Source organism: Colias eurytheme, chromosome 25, assembly GCF_061535395.1.
Source record: "Colias eurytheme isolate Ceu_HAF_F1 chromosome 25, ilColEury1 Martin Lab GWU primary, whole genome shotgun sequence".
Taxonomy (NCBI): Eukaryota; Metazoa; Arthropoda; class Insecta; order Lepidoptera; family Pieridae; genus Colias; species Colias eurytheme.
This window is the reverse complement of record NC_143004.1, coordinates 3856354-3870998: the sequence shown is the minus strand read 5'-3', so window position 1 is coordinate 3870998 and position 14645 is coordinate 3856354. Positions and strand designations below refer to the sequence as shown.

Below are 14645 nucleotides of genomic sequence, written 5' to 3'. Positions count from 1 at the left end.
GAGGAAATAAGAAAAATGATTGCAAAAATATTTAAAACTTGAGAAAATTTCATGTTTCTTTCATTTAATTCAATAAAAAAATAGTGCAATATCAAAACGTAGCTTTTAATCTCTCCAATGGCAATTTCTTTTTAAAATCCGATTATCCGAATATTTGATTATCCGAATGGGTCCCGGTCCCTATTAATTCGGATAATTGGAGTTCTACTGTATGTACTCCCCATTCATTAAAAGTAAAGTTCGTCAACCCGCGTCACAAAAATTTCGTTTACAAAATGTCAACCACTGCGAATGCAATAAAGTCCTAGGTACGTTGTTTACACTTCCATAGTTTATAACACGCTTCGCTGGATGTCGCCTCAGTCTGTTTAAAGTCGTAAGGGTGCGTAAACGCGTTTTTATTTCGCGCGCACATTGTCGATGTTTTTTTACGATAAATCACGCGTTCTTTACTTAAAACTTACTTTTGCAATAAAGTATACGAAATAAAGTAACAAAACTACAATCTATAATACGTTTCGGTTGTTTTTAACAAAATTTGAAAGAGAAAGCTTTAGGTCAAATTTATTCCGGGTTGTGAAATATTCATGTGTTAAAAGTGGAATTAAGGATATACATCCGTCATGTAAGTATAATTTAAATATATTCTAATATTTCTAATTTTGTTTAAAAAAAACACATTTATTAACTATGTAAAATATTTGAAATTAAAATAACTAATTAGGAGGTATCATCTAGGAAACTGGTAATAAAATTTTAATCCTATAATGTAATATGTATTACTTTAATTATAAAACATTACCAAAATAACTATCAAATAACTCATAAGATTGGGTTGCCACGTATTTTCCCGGGAGAACCCATTTTGGTAGATTTTATAATAGATTTATAATCATTACTTTTTTGCTCATTGCTTAGTACCTATGTGAGCACAAAAAATATAGTGAACGGCTTCATAATACCTAATCTTATGTTTAAAATGTTATGAAACTTTATTAAATACTTAGGTAGGTATCCTTAATCTAAGAGGTAGGTATTTATCAAAAATTATAAGTAGAAGCTGGCGAAAAGGTATGTATTAGGTACTAGCTTTCCGCCAGCGGCTTCGCCCGCGTTTTCAAAGAAAAACCCGCATAGTTCCCGTTCCCGTGGGATTTCCGGGATAAAACCTAGCCTATGTTACTCGTGGATAATGTAGCTTTCGAATGGTGAAAGAATTTTTAAAATCGGTCCAGTAGTTTATGAGCCTATTCATTACAATCAAACAAACAAACAAAGTTTTCCTCTTTATAATATTAGTGTAGATGTAGCCATCAGATTTATATATCACAATGAATCTGTGATTATAGATTATAATTCAGTAAATTGAAGTTAAAAGTATGTATTTAGGTACTTACGTACATTCTTATTTAAATGTGTAACATATTACACTTGTATATTAATTTATTCATTCGTGAAATAGATCCAAGTATGTTTCACCTTTCTTAAATCAAAAAAGCATAACTAGCAATTATAAAAAAAATATTTAAAAATGTCCCGGTCGACAGCCCTATAGACATTTTGTGTGCATAAATAAAAGATTTTGGACAAACAAAAACTCTTTGTTGTACCAGATGTCAAAATGAGGGTCTTCTTTGTGACACCACCTGCGCCATAAACAAAAAAAACATACCTACAAAACAACTTACCCTATTTTATGAAACGTTTGTTGTTTATTTTTAGCTTATTCCTTCTTATAACCTTTTATATTACCTATTTGGATAAATTTCATTAAAAGAGTACCAAATAAAAGAAGTCAAGTAAAAACTTGAAATGTACAAAAGAACTTAATAGAAAGTCTTTCTGATAAGCAAACAATGTTTTGTTGGTTTTGTTGCCTTTTTTGTTTCATGACAAGCAGTTTAACAACCTAGGTATTTTGAATACCTACTTTGCAAATTATCTGACCAAAATTAGGAGTGGAACAATGCGAGTAAAACTAAGGCACAGCTAGTTTAAAATATATGTACCTATTTTGTGTAAAATTCGTAACTAGGTAATCGGAAAGCTTGGATATAATATCATACCGTGTTTTCGGTAAGGCTTTAAGTGAATAATACACGATTAGAATAAAAAAGCTTGAATGGTGTCAAGGGACACCCTAATGGAACGAAGTCAATTTTAAATAATTTGGAAAATCCAAAAGTGCACGCCTCATAATTTTTTTTTAATAAATATTTATTAATTATTATTTTTGTTTATTTAATAACAATTAAACCACATCGAATCAGACCCTGAAAAATGAAAGGGTTCTATTCCTGAGCATACTCAAGCGTAAGAGAAAAAAAAAAGACTCGATTAGTAAAGTATTTCGGTCGCTATCGTGTTAACAAGAAAAAGGATCCGCACATACAGACACACGGACGTCCAAGACAGAACTTTTTTAAACTGTTTTTTAACTAGTTTAAATAACAAAAATGACATCAAAAATATCATGAACGTTAAAAATAGTGTTTTTTCTTAATATGTGTGTGTATGTATTATCTTACAAGTGCAATGTATGATACATAAAGACATTTTAAGTTTGAAAAATCAGATGTTTTGCGCGAAGTGACAGTAGTACCCACCTCAACGCTTCGCATAAGAGGCGTGCAATTAAAGTCAGAGAAATACGCGCACGCCGCTCGGCTTAGAACTATAGCAAAAAGTGTTCCGTCTAGCCCCTTTTCGCAACGCACGATTATGAACTTCGTTCCAAAACTTTCAAAACAAAAGTTTATAATGTAGGTAATGAACGCAGAACTGTTCTTTGAAGTACCGATTTATTTATTCAATATCGTCCTGGTAGTGATCGCTATGTGATTTAATCTAGATATTAATTGTTCACAGTACTATTATAATATTATAGTGTTATTTTATTTATTACGGAATAAAATATATTTCTAGTAACTATTAACGCAAAACCTTGACAAGTTACACAATCGATGTGGTTTTCTTGTTACACATATTTCATATTATTTTATTATTTAATAGATACAAGTTTCAATGCCGGTTACGTCCTGGCAATAAGTAATAGTCTAAGATCCCATAGAAGGATTAGTGCGATCATCGTTTTTTTGCTAAAACCAAAATTTTATGTACACACTATTTATAATTTGGAGATTACATATTATATCGACTAGGTTGCTAGTCAAAATTTGGCCTCGTACTATAAACTCTAAAATTAAAAATGTACATAATACAGGTACAGTTTACTTCAAAACTTATCCATTATTTTTCTTAAAAAGTCCCAACTTTATAGTAGAAAGAAGGTAGAATAGAGTAGTATAGAAGTCTACAACAATTTCATGAACTCTATGGTGATTATAAAATATTTTCAAATGACCAATTTGTAAATGGCTTTTTGATAAATTAAAATTGTTCATAAAATACTTTTGAATTTGGTTCCTTCCTGATAGGACTGAATACATCACTTCACTACATAGTATAGGTAAAACAAAGTCGCTTTCTCTGTCCCTATGTCCCTTTGTATGCTTAAATTTTTAAAACTACGCAACGGATTTTGATGCGGTTTTTTAAATAGATACGAGTGAGTCAAGAGGAAGGTTTTAGTATATACATATAATTTATTAGGTTTTGGACAAAGCCGCGGGCGGTCTAGTAAAATATAAAGCTAAATAGGTACCTACTACCTACAGAATAAGAAAAGTTCACTTTTAAACCACAAGTCATGTCGAGTCCAGTGTGTTATTTACTGCACTTAAAAACAGTTTTAACTTTAAATCAGTTTCCTTTCGATATTTTACCTTGAAATAACTGACCATAGACTGCAATTATATAATTGTCCATACACGTTGTCAAACTTGTGGACTACCTATAAACTTAAACGTAGTTTACAAATCTTATCAATTTTGAAAATTATATACATAGTATTACTAGCGGGTCCACCCCAGCTTCGCCCGTGGTACCTACATGTTTAAACTATCCTATCTATCAAGTTGGATCGAACTGCACATGGTGTGCGAATTTTATTATAATCGGTTAAGTGGTTTAGGAGTCCATTGAGGACAAACATTGTGACACGAGATTTATATATATTAAGAAAGATTACACTTTTATGGTACATTCTAATTTCTATCTATAAAGCTTTTGGATGAAACAATATTAAAATCCTACCGAGGATGCCGATGACCATCCAATTTATACCTATTTGGTAGATATAAAATTTATCCGATAGAAAAGTTTTTTTTTTCCATGATAATTATATTTTTTTCAACTTCCATTTTTGTAAAATTCGATAAAACGATTAAATAAATAACATTAATATTAAACCGTTTGAATAAACAACTTTTTGAATTGTAAAGCAACTAATTTCTAACTTCTGTCGGTGTTATATATACCTATTTAAAAAATAAAAATTATTTAATTCAGTCTTCACTTCTGAATATTAATGATTAATGTATCAACAAAAGATACATCTCACAAATCACTGCTCATAAAGAAATAACTACCTAACATAATAATATGTCATTAATATAATTTATATAACTATTTCCTGTAAACAAACTGGCAGAATAATTGTAATCAAAATCATTCCGTATTAAGTATAGGAAATTCCCCATCATATTACATACAATATGTTAACTTTCACTACATATGTAGGTCTCGTATCGAAACATTTAATTGCGACTTATTAGTCTTCAATGACCGCTCTCTCGGTACTTTGGTTAGCCCAGGGCTGCAGGTTCGATTCCCGGTGGGAACAGACAAATAAAAAATGTCCCTTGTGTCTTGTGTCCCTTGTGTCTTGCAGGAGTCAGGACACAAGGCTGATCACCTACTTGTCCGTACAGAAAATCGGTAAGTGAAACAGTTATCCACAGATAACACACGGGACCTTTTTGTAATCTCGAGAATAAAATAATAAATGTGCGTTCTATTCCACGCTTAGTACATACCTGAATAAACCAATAATAATTTAGCTTCATACAACTAAACTCTTGATTATGCCCTCGTGATGTATCAAGTTTTTTGTCAAGCACATTCAGATATATGTACTAGCAATGTAACTGTACATATCTGTATGAGGTTACAATCGTTGTATAGCTATGACCTTTAATTTGATACGTCCACCTTATTGCACGCCTCATAAGCGAAGCGTTGAGGTGGGTACTACTGTCACTTCGCGCAAAACATCTGATTTTTCAAACTTAAAATGTCTTTATGTATCATACATTGCACTTGTAAGATAATACATACACACACATATTAAGAAAAAACACTATTTTTAACATTCATGATATTTTTGATGTCATTTTTGTTATTTAAACTAGTTAAAAAACAGTTTAAAAAAGTTCTGTCTTGGACGTCCGTGTGTCTGTATGTGCGGAGGATTTTCTTGTTAACACGATAGCGACCGAAATACTTTACTAATCGAGTCTTTTTTTTTCTCTTACGCTTGAGTATGCTCAGGAATAGAACCCTTTCATTTTTCAGGGTCTGATTCGATGTGGTTTAATTGTTATTAAATAAACAAAAATAATTATTAATAAATAATTATTAAAAAAAATTATGAGGCGCGCACTTTTGGATTTTCCAAATTATTATTTTCTGCGGTGTCTGTCAATCAGTAACTCATTGAACAATTTGCCATCTAGTTTGTTTTATCCTACATACAGGCTACAGCACTATACAAAGACAAACCAATCTTTATTATTAAGAAAGGTTAATAATATTTTAAACTTTTTGATGAACGTCATTCGACCGGAATTGGTAAAACTCCGTATAATTAATTAACTTTGCATACAGCTTTTTATCTTCCAGATAAATTGAAAATGGTTGTAGTAACGTATATTATATGCCGAATCAAGTTTTTGCCATACATAAATAATAATATGCTTGTTCCGGATTGTAAAATAAATCGTTAAACACGTTTAATCTCGATAGTCACGTTATTTCATTTGATATTATAACCACAAGGATGGCCGCGCAAAAAAATCATAATAAGAAATAGTCGAATGTATTAGTCACTGTGAATTATTGATAACTAGCTGTGCTATGCGGTTTTACCCGCATTGTTCCGCTCCTGTTGGTCATAGCGTGACGTATTATATATCCTTCCTCGATAAATGGGCTATCTGACACCGAAAGAATTTTTAAATCGGACCAGTAGTTCCCGAGATTAGCGCGTTCAAACAAACAAACAAACTCTTCAGCTTTATAATATTAGTATAGATAATTAAGTCGGGGTCTCGGACTAAAGGTTTAAATAAAAATATATAGAACGTAAATGGTAACGGGTAAGTACCTGTTTAATATAGGTATTTTATTTATAAATGCCGAAATATTTATATCCTTGACTTGATTGACTTCGTTTAAAAATAAGTTCGCGAAGAACTAGTTACATAATATGATGTATATTGATTGCGGCAAAAAAGAGAAGAAGAAGAAACTTTAATATAATAATGTAGTGAATTTAGAAATTAAACATTTTAAACGGGATTTATTAATTATATTTATATAGTTCAATACTCGTGTGAAATCAAACAGAAAAAAATACTTACTAGATTATGGTGCTTGAACAGCAGTTTTTACGAAAGACCCAAAATAATACTATATTTGCTATTTAGCAATCTTGGTAACATAAACTTTAATTTATTAACATAATGTGGTGTTTACACGCTTGCTGAATATCTGCAAATGTTAAGGTTGCGATATTAGGCTTGCATTTACAATTTTAATTAATGCGATGATGTGCTTAGAATTAATATTGGGAACAGCTAATTTTTAAATTCGGCTTCGGCGGCTACTGAAAAAAACTTCCCTCATCATTTTATTGATTTACTGTCAACATATTCACATAATTAAATGCTATACAAATATTAAAAACAAACTAAAAATAATTTGGAAAATCCAAAAGTGCACGCCTCATAATTTTTTTTTAATAAATATTTATTAATTATTATTTTTGTTTATTTAATAACAATTAAACCACATCGAATCAGACCCTGAAAAATGAAAGGGTTCTATTCCTGAGCATACTCAAGCGTAAGAGAAAAAAAAAGACTCGATTAGTAAAGTATTTCGGTCGCTATCGTGTTAACAAGAAAAAGGATCCGCACATACAGACACACGGACGTCCAAGACAGAACTTTTTTAAACTGTTTTTTAACTAGTTTAAATAACAAAAATGACATCAAAAATATCATGAACGTTAAAAATAGTGTTTTTTCTTAATATGTGTGTGTATGTATTATCTTACAAGTGCAATGTATGATACATAAAGACTCAAACTCAAACAAACTCAAACTCAAACTCAAACATTTATTTATTCAATTAGACTTCTTCTAGAAGCACTTTTGAAACGTCATTAAGTACATGTTTTTAACATTTACCACCGATTCGGAAAGCAGTATCTACGGAGGTCGGAGAAGAATCGGCAAGAAACTCCATAGTTGCTCTTTTTAATCATGTCAGATTTACAATTTTACAAATTACATAATATGTAATATATATCATAATATACCAAAGAACTGTCCTGTGGTTTCCACGCGACAACCCTCCATGGGTTTTTATCTTCCATATATTCCTTAATACTGTAATAGGCTCTCTTGACAAGTACATTTTTTATATAAGATTTAAATTTAGAACTACTAAACTCTTTAATATTATGAGGAATTCTGTTGTAAAAGCGTATACCTTGGCCCATAAATGAATTTTTAACTTTAGCTAGCCGGAAGGCATTTCAATTTTATTTCTGTTTCTTGTGTCATAACAATGTCTATCTCCTACTTTTGTGTGTAAGTAAGCGTTATTATGTACATATAAAATATTATTAAATATATACTGCGACGGTACAGTAAGGATACCAGTATTCTTAAAGAGATCTCTTAGTGAGTCTCGAGCACGCAAATTATATACAGAGCGTATGGCTCTTTTCTGTAATATAAATATAGTTTCTATATCTGCAGCCCTGCCCCATAGCAGAATTCCATAGGACATTATGCTATGAAAGTAGCTAAAGTAAACCAATCTAGCCGTTTCTTCATCGGTGAGATGCCTTATTCTTCTAACTGCATATGCAGCTGAGCTGAGCTTAGCAGCGGTGGTGGTAACATGGGCCCCCCATTGAAGCTTCTCATCTAATGTCAAACCAAGAAAAACAGTCGATTCCAAAGGGTATAATACCTCCCCGTTTAAAATAATATTCCTTTTCACCTTTTTTACATTTGGGAGGATAAATTCTACACAATTTGTTTTTTTTTGTATTTAATAGTAAATTATTAGAATTAAATTAAAGACATTTTAAGTTTGAAAAATCAGATGTTTTGCGCGAAGTGACAGTAGTACCCACCTCAACGCTTCGCTTATGAGGCGTGCAATTGTAAATGCGAACAATGACAAAACCATTCACAATTTTATATTCAAAAGCTGCTTCATGTTTCATTCATCTGCTCGCCAAGCCGCTTCATACAAACTCTTACAAACTTACACAAGGCAAGCCACGCTCCGGTCCTTAATATTATATATATAAGCCTTTAAAAGCTTGTAAATCAACACGTAGCCAAACCAAACACGTAAGTTCACACGCGTGGCCACTCGCTGACGTCCGACGAGAGTGTAAACTCACCTTAACAATTTAAATTAAATATTTGCATTGATAGTATTTTTGACGAGATTATCTTTTTGAAGAGACGTTATCAACAACTTGATACATTCTTTGTAGTTTTATAGTGATAAACGACATGGTGATATAATATTACAGGTAGTTTTAAAAATATGTATAGTTCGTGCACTTAAAGCTATGATATTTCAATATAAAGATTAGATATATATGTAGGTCATGTAAATCACTATGTAATACATATATTATATCTTTTAAAATATTATAATCGTCTTAAAGCTCGTAAGTGTACTTTTGGTTTTCCATATGGAAAAACTAAAGTTAAATATATTAAAGTCACATAAAAAGAATAAAATCCACTTAATATTCATTTTGACTAAATTACATTTTACAATAAAGTTTGTACTCAAATTATGCCTGAATGACTACAGAGCGCAAAAAATAAAATAGATAATAAAGTAGGTACATATATACATTCAATTAAAAATCAGAACCCATCTTATCTTATAACGTATTCGGGTAAAAAATATAACTTTAGTAACCTTGCTGCCACCTTTAATTTGACAGAATTCAAATGCCATGCATTTGCAATATATCCGTAGTAAAATATTCCTTTATTTTTCAAAATAAAGAATTAAGTTCACACTCTATTAATTTTCTAATTGGGATAATTGTGAACGATATTGACGTCATAATAAACATATTAGTTAAAACAATGCAAACTTTATTAGAGGAATAAATTACTGTTAGCTACACATATGTAAGAATTATAAAGGAGTTACACACAATAGTCATATTTATCGGTAATTTAAAACCAATTTATTACAAAACGATTTGATATGCCATAAGGAATTTTATGCTTATTGGCGTATTGTACAAATACGTAATACAGACCTATGTTCTTGGAATATAGACATTTCTCTAACCTGAACTTAGATGCACTTGCAACGGTAGAATGGAATGTTCATATGTCAGGTTTTCACTTTTCAACGATAGTCCGCTTTACGCTGTCTTTCAATAGTTTTGTGTTACCCATCTCCCTCTTTAATGTATCTCCTATCCTAGGATTAGCATCCATCTTCCATAATTGTATATTTTCGATCTAATTCAACTTTGGTTTTCAACACTAGGACGCCTTACGCCAATCCTCAATACAGCTTTGGGTGGTCCTTTTACTAAAGTAGGTATCCTAGGATTAGCGTCAAACTTCAAATATATATTGCACGCCTCATAAGCGAAGCGTTGAGGTGGGTACTACTGTCGCTTCGCGCAAAACATCTGATTTTTCAAACTTAAAATGTCTTTATGTATCATACATTGCACTTGTAAGATAATACATACACACACATATTAAGAAAAAACACTATTTTTAACATTCATGATATTTTTGATGTCATTTTTGTTATTTAAACTAGTTAAAAAACAGTTTAAAAAAGTTCTGTCTTGGACGTCCGTGTGTCTGTATGTGCGGATCCTTTTTCTTGTTAACACGATAGCGACCGAAATACTTTACTAATCGAGTCTTTTTTTTTCTCTTACGCTTGAGTATGCTCAGGAATAGAACCCTTTCATTTTTCAGGGTCTGATTCGATGTGGTTTAATTGTTATTAAATAAACAAAAATAATAATTAATAAATATTTATTAAAAAAAATTATGAGGCGTGCACTTTTGGATTTTCCAAATTATTTTTAATATTACTTTCGATCTACCTCTACTTTGGTTTTCAAGGATAGGCCGTCGTAACCTAGGATTAGCATAAATCTTCGATTAATAATAGTTTATTATATTCGTATTCAATAATTTAAATCGTATTTTTTCAATCGAATGCTACATCTCAAATCTCAATATATAACAAAACTAGCTTTCCGCCCGCGGCTTCGTCCGCGTTTTCAAGGAAAAACCCGCATAGTTCCCGTTCCCGTGGGATTTCCGGGATTGCGTCATTTTCCCGGGATAAAAAGTAGCCTATGTCCTTTCTCGGGTATCAAAATATCTCCATACCAAATTTCATGAAAATTGGTTCAGTAGTTTAGACGTGATTGAGTAACAGACAGACAGACAGAGTTACTTTCGCATTTATAATATTAGTATGGATTATTAGTTATCGAAAAACTTTCTAAAACAGGTTAGCTAGATCCAATCTCTGGCTGCGAATTTTGGTTTGGCACTAGTTAAAGGCCTAGTATGTGGTCTCCATGCGACACGTGCCTTTGAGACATATCGACCTTCAGATAACAGATTCCTTGCAAATTATGTAATTCGTACTTGCCGTATCATTCAGTGTCAAGTGTCTCTCAAATTATCCCATACTTGATACTACACTTATTAATATATTATCTATTTCGAGTGCCTTTGTTCCAAATTCCAATGTCAAAAACATCTAAGAATAGATAAGATTTCTCAAGGCAGCGATAGTCTTTCGGCATTGTCTTGAAGCATATTAATAAGCTTCCGAAGATGTCAAGATAATGTGTCTTTACGATTTGCGTATACCGACGTTTAATATTTTATTCATGGAATGGAAATTTAAAAAGATTTTTAAACAATGCAAGAAATTTGATCATCAAAATTCAAAACATTTGAGGCAGGATTCGAAACCGCGACCTTTTCCGTAGATATCGTGGCCTCGCCTGACCATTCGGCCGCACCTATCATCCACAATTTAAAAGCATAGGATCAAAATTTTAAACACACGTTTAAAAAAAGATTACGCAGAAATAATATTCTTACTTTCCTCAAAGTGCAGATCTTTACAAGAACTACGAGTTCCTCTTGATTACTATACACCCTTGAACAGTTGAACTAGACATCGTCTTGCGTACAAACAAACAAATTGTCGTTTAGTTTCCGCATCAAATGATTCCGGTGTGATGCAGTCGACTTCAGTTTTAAATCCGGTTTTATTATTGACTAGTCTTATCACTGTGCAATTAATTACGGAATGTCTATGATCGTCACGTTTGAAGCAATTTATCTGTTATTCATTATATGAGACATAATATAGATCATTCATAATATTGTATTAAAGAGGACCTCATAGGCTCATAAGTCATAGCTAATGATAGAATACTTCGTGATTAAAAAATCTATATTTTTAACTTTGTACACACAATGGGAACTTTACTAACTAAATTACATTTTACGTCACCGGTGCCTTTTTGCCGCCAATCCTTCTTTTTTACCGCCAAAACCAGCCAAAACTTTACATAAACAACCTGATATATGATAGATATCAAAACACAAATATTTTAGTAATGTTTTATTTTTTAATTCGCTTATCATTTAACAGAATACACAATAATAAACTGAGTTATTATAAATTCAGCCCGCAACGTGTGACAAGATTTAAAACTTCGGCCACATATTGACGCAATAGTTGCCAAACATGGCCGCCGTAGCTTCCACTCGTCAATTGTATTCAATGATCGGAATTATAATTAATATAATGATAAGAGAAGTGAACACGAATTTTGTTCTAAATTGCATGTAGATAAAAGATAAGGATTTTTTAAAAATAAAATAAATAAAAATAAAATTGTTTTATTCAGGATATGTGTTCCCATATGGAAGTTAAAATATAATAGAATTATACAAAATTAAAATTCATAAATTTTAGCAATTTAAAAGAACAGATTGGTGCTCCATAAATTACTAATTTTGTTATGTTTAATTTAGAAACTAGAAAGTAAACTTGTCTTTCTTTAGAGTTTAGGGTCTTTTAATTTAGAAGCCATCGTTTTAGCCTCTATGGTGTCTTCTTAGTTAGTTCTTGATAAGTGACATTTTCTTCTTAATATAAATTTATAAAGAATAGAAAAAAATTCTCATGAGGCGGGACTCGAACCCGCATTCTTTCATGCCAATCCGGGGCGAATGCTTGACTAATTCAGCCAATCGTGATTCGTGACCCGCCATGAGAGATCGAATTTATTCTATTCTTTCAGTTTTATGTGTCTTTAGGGACACACCGCGTCTTTTTCTTAATGTTAATGTCTCTATAATTCTACGTTTCTCAAACAAGCAATTTTAATAATTAATAGGTAAATACCTGATAATAATTAGTCTGTGTTATTTCGACTACAATCGCTACTATTTAGGCTTGTCAATTAGCTTCTAATTTCATAGCAGCTAATGAGATCATTCACTAAAAAACACATGAACTCACATGAGAGAAGGCCATTCATTAAACATAGGAAAAAAGGCAACAGAAGGTTAACATTAGATGAGGGAAAACCAAACCTTATGCGAATAGCATCGCAGTCATTACCTTCATTGAATTACAAGAATCTAAAAACATAGAATTTGTATCGAAGATCGGTACTAATTGTTTCGATGAAGATGACGAAGATGAAGATGAAGAGACGGTAGAAGTATTTATTTGATGAAAGTATTTTTAAACGTAGTTTGGATGCAAATGCATTTAGTACCTGCAAAAAATAAACACAAACTGAAACAATTATTTATTCATTTAGACTCCATATGAAACCCTTTTGAGTCGTCATAACAGTTTTAACATTTAGCACTGATTCGGAAAGCAGTACCTATCTATTGAGAAGAACCGGTAAAAAACTCCATTTAAGTTACGAAAATCTTTTCTGTGGTTATGTTATGTTATGCTTGAACTACGAATACGTTTTAATTGCATTCTCATTTAGTACATTTCTTACTTTATGTATTATTAAGTTTCTACAACACGTTTATGTGCAATAAAAATAATTATAAAACGCATCTATCCTCGCCTGTACTATTTATCGGCCTTCATATAATGCAATGCTGAACTGGTTTTCGTTAGAAACTGCCAATGATCTATGACTAATGGTGATCTCGTTACCTTAGTACCTTCTAAATAGCTGCATAATTATTATATAGGGTAAATTATTTGCTTCAATTAACTTAAAATGGCATGCCCAGTAAAAAAATATATTTAGCTGATATTTATTTTACTCGACGTTAGAAAAATCGGCTAGTTTTAACAATACAAGCTGGATGCATTTATGTACACTATGTTATTAAGTTTAAATACGCAATGGTTTAGTTTTGAATTCAGACCAATTACCATATCATACATCCATCAGCCACCATACATAAGGCGATCCTGACTTATGAACTAGTTACTGTGCCTCGAAAGTCAGTAATAAACACAGTTTTAAAATGCTTACAGATAATGTCAACATGTTATACCTACTTATAATAAATTGTTTTAAGTTTGCCGCTGGTCCAACTTCCGTCCGGATGGTCCCGGGGTAAAAAATAAATAAGATATAGCCTGTGTTACACTGGAATAAATAGAAGTATTTCAAATCGCATGGGCATACCCAAGACCCTTTTTTGTTCCCTCAAAAAAATCAAGTCATCTAAACTATTTCTCAGAACAATACCCACCTAACTAGACAAATACTCAGTTTTGTGAAGTTATAAAATATAGTAGAACATTGGGCTCGTACAAAGTTATATTTAAATAAATGATCACGATTGTTATTTATGGCATTCAAATCTTCAGCGGAAAAGCAACATAATAGAAAAACGTTTTGTAACAAATTGATTTACATATTGCTATAATTTAATCATTCTGACTGTTTTAGATTTTTTAAAACCAGTACGAACATAAAAATCTTAGCTTATCTCTGAAGTGTGCTAAGCGCTTAATTTAGAAGATTGCCATTTGCCAGTTTAAAAAAGACAATGTTTTTTTTATAATGACACTCAATTATGAATAATTAAACAATTAACTTCTGTGTTAAGTGCACAAGCAATGCTAATTAAAATAATGCCTTCATGTGTATTTAGCGTAGATTAATTATTCAGTTATTTTGTGTACTTTATTTACGCCTTATATTTAATTCTTAGTTTTAATAATAATATCAAAACTTAAATATGTTATAATTGAAGTTAAATTTTATATTGTTTCAGATTAAACAATGACTGAATAGATCAACAGAAAGTGGATATTATGATACTGTCTCCGCTGATATGGCTTGCGAAATTTCAACATGGCGGTATCGCCAACCAATTCTTCATGGCTTTAATGGGTAAGTTTGTATT

General features: G+C 31.5%; 1 protein-coding gene across 1 annotated transcript in view; it reads left to right on the top strand.

Moving 5' to 3' along the window:
* The first annotated feature begins 363 nt into the window (after positions 1-363).
* Positions 364-14645, top strand: part of LOC149897545 (solute carrier family 2, facilitated glucose transporter member 8-like) — a 32955-nt gene continuing 18673 nt past the window's right edge. Inside the window, exons 1-2 of the mRNA XM_090116386.1 lie at positions 364-625; positions 14514-14632. Coding sequence (XP_089972512.1) covers positions 14554-14632 — 79 coding nt within the window. The 5' untranslated portion in view covers positions 364-625; positions 14514-14553. The remainder of the gene's footprint in view (positions 626-14513; positions 14633-14645) is intronic.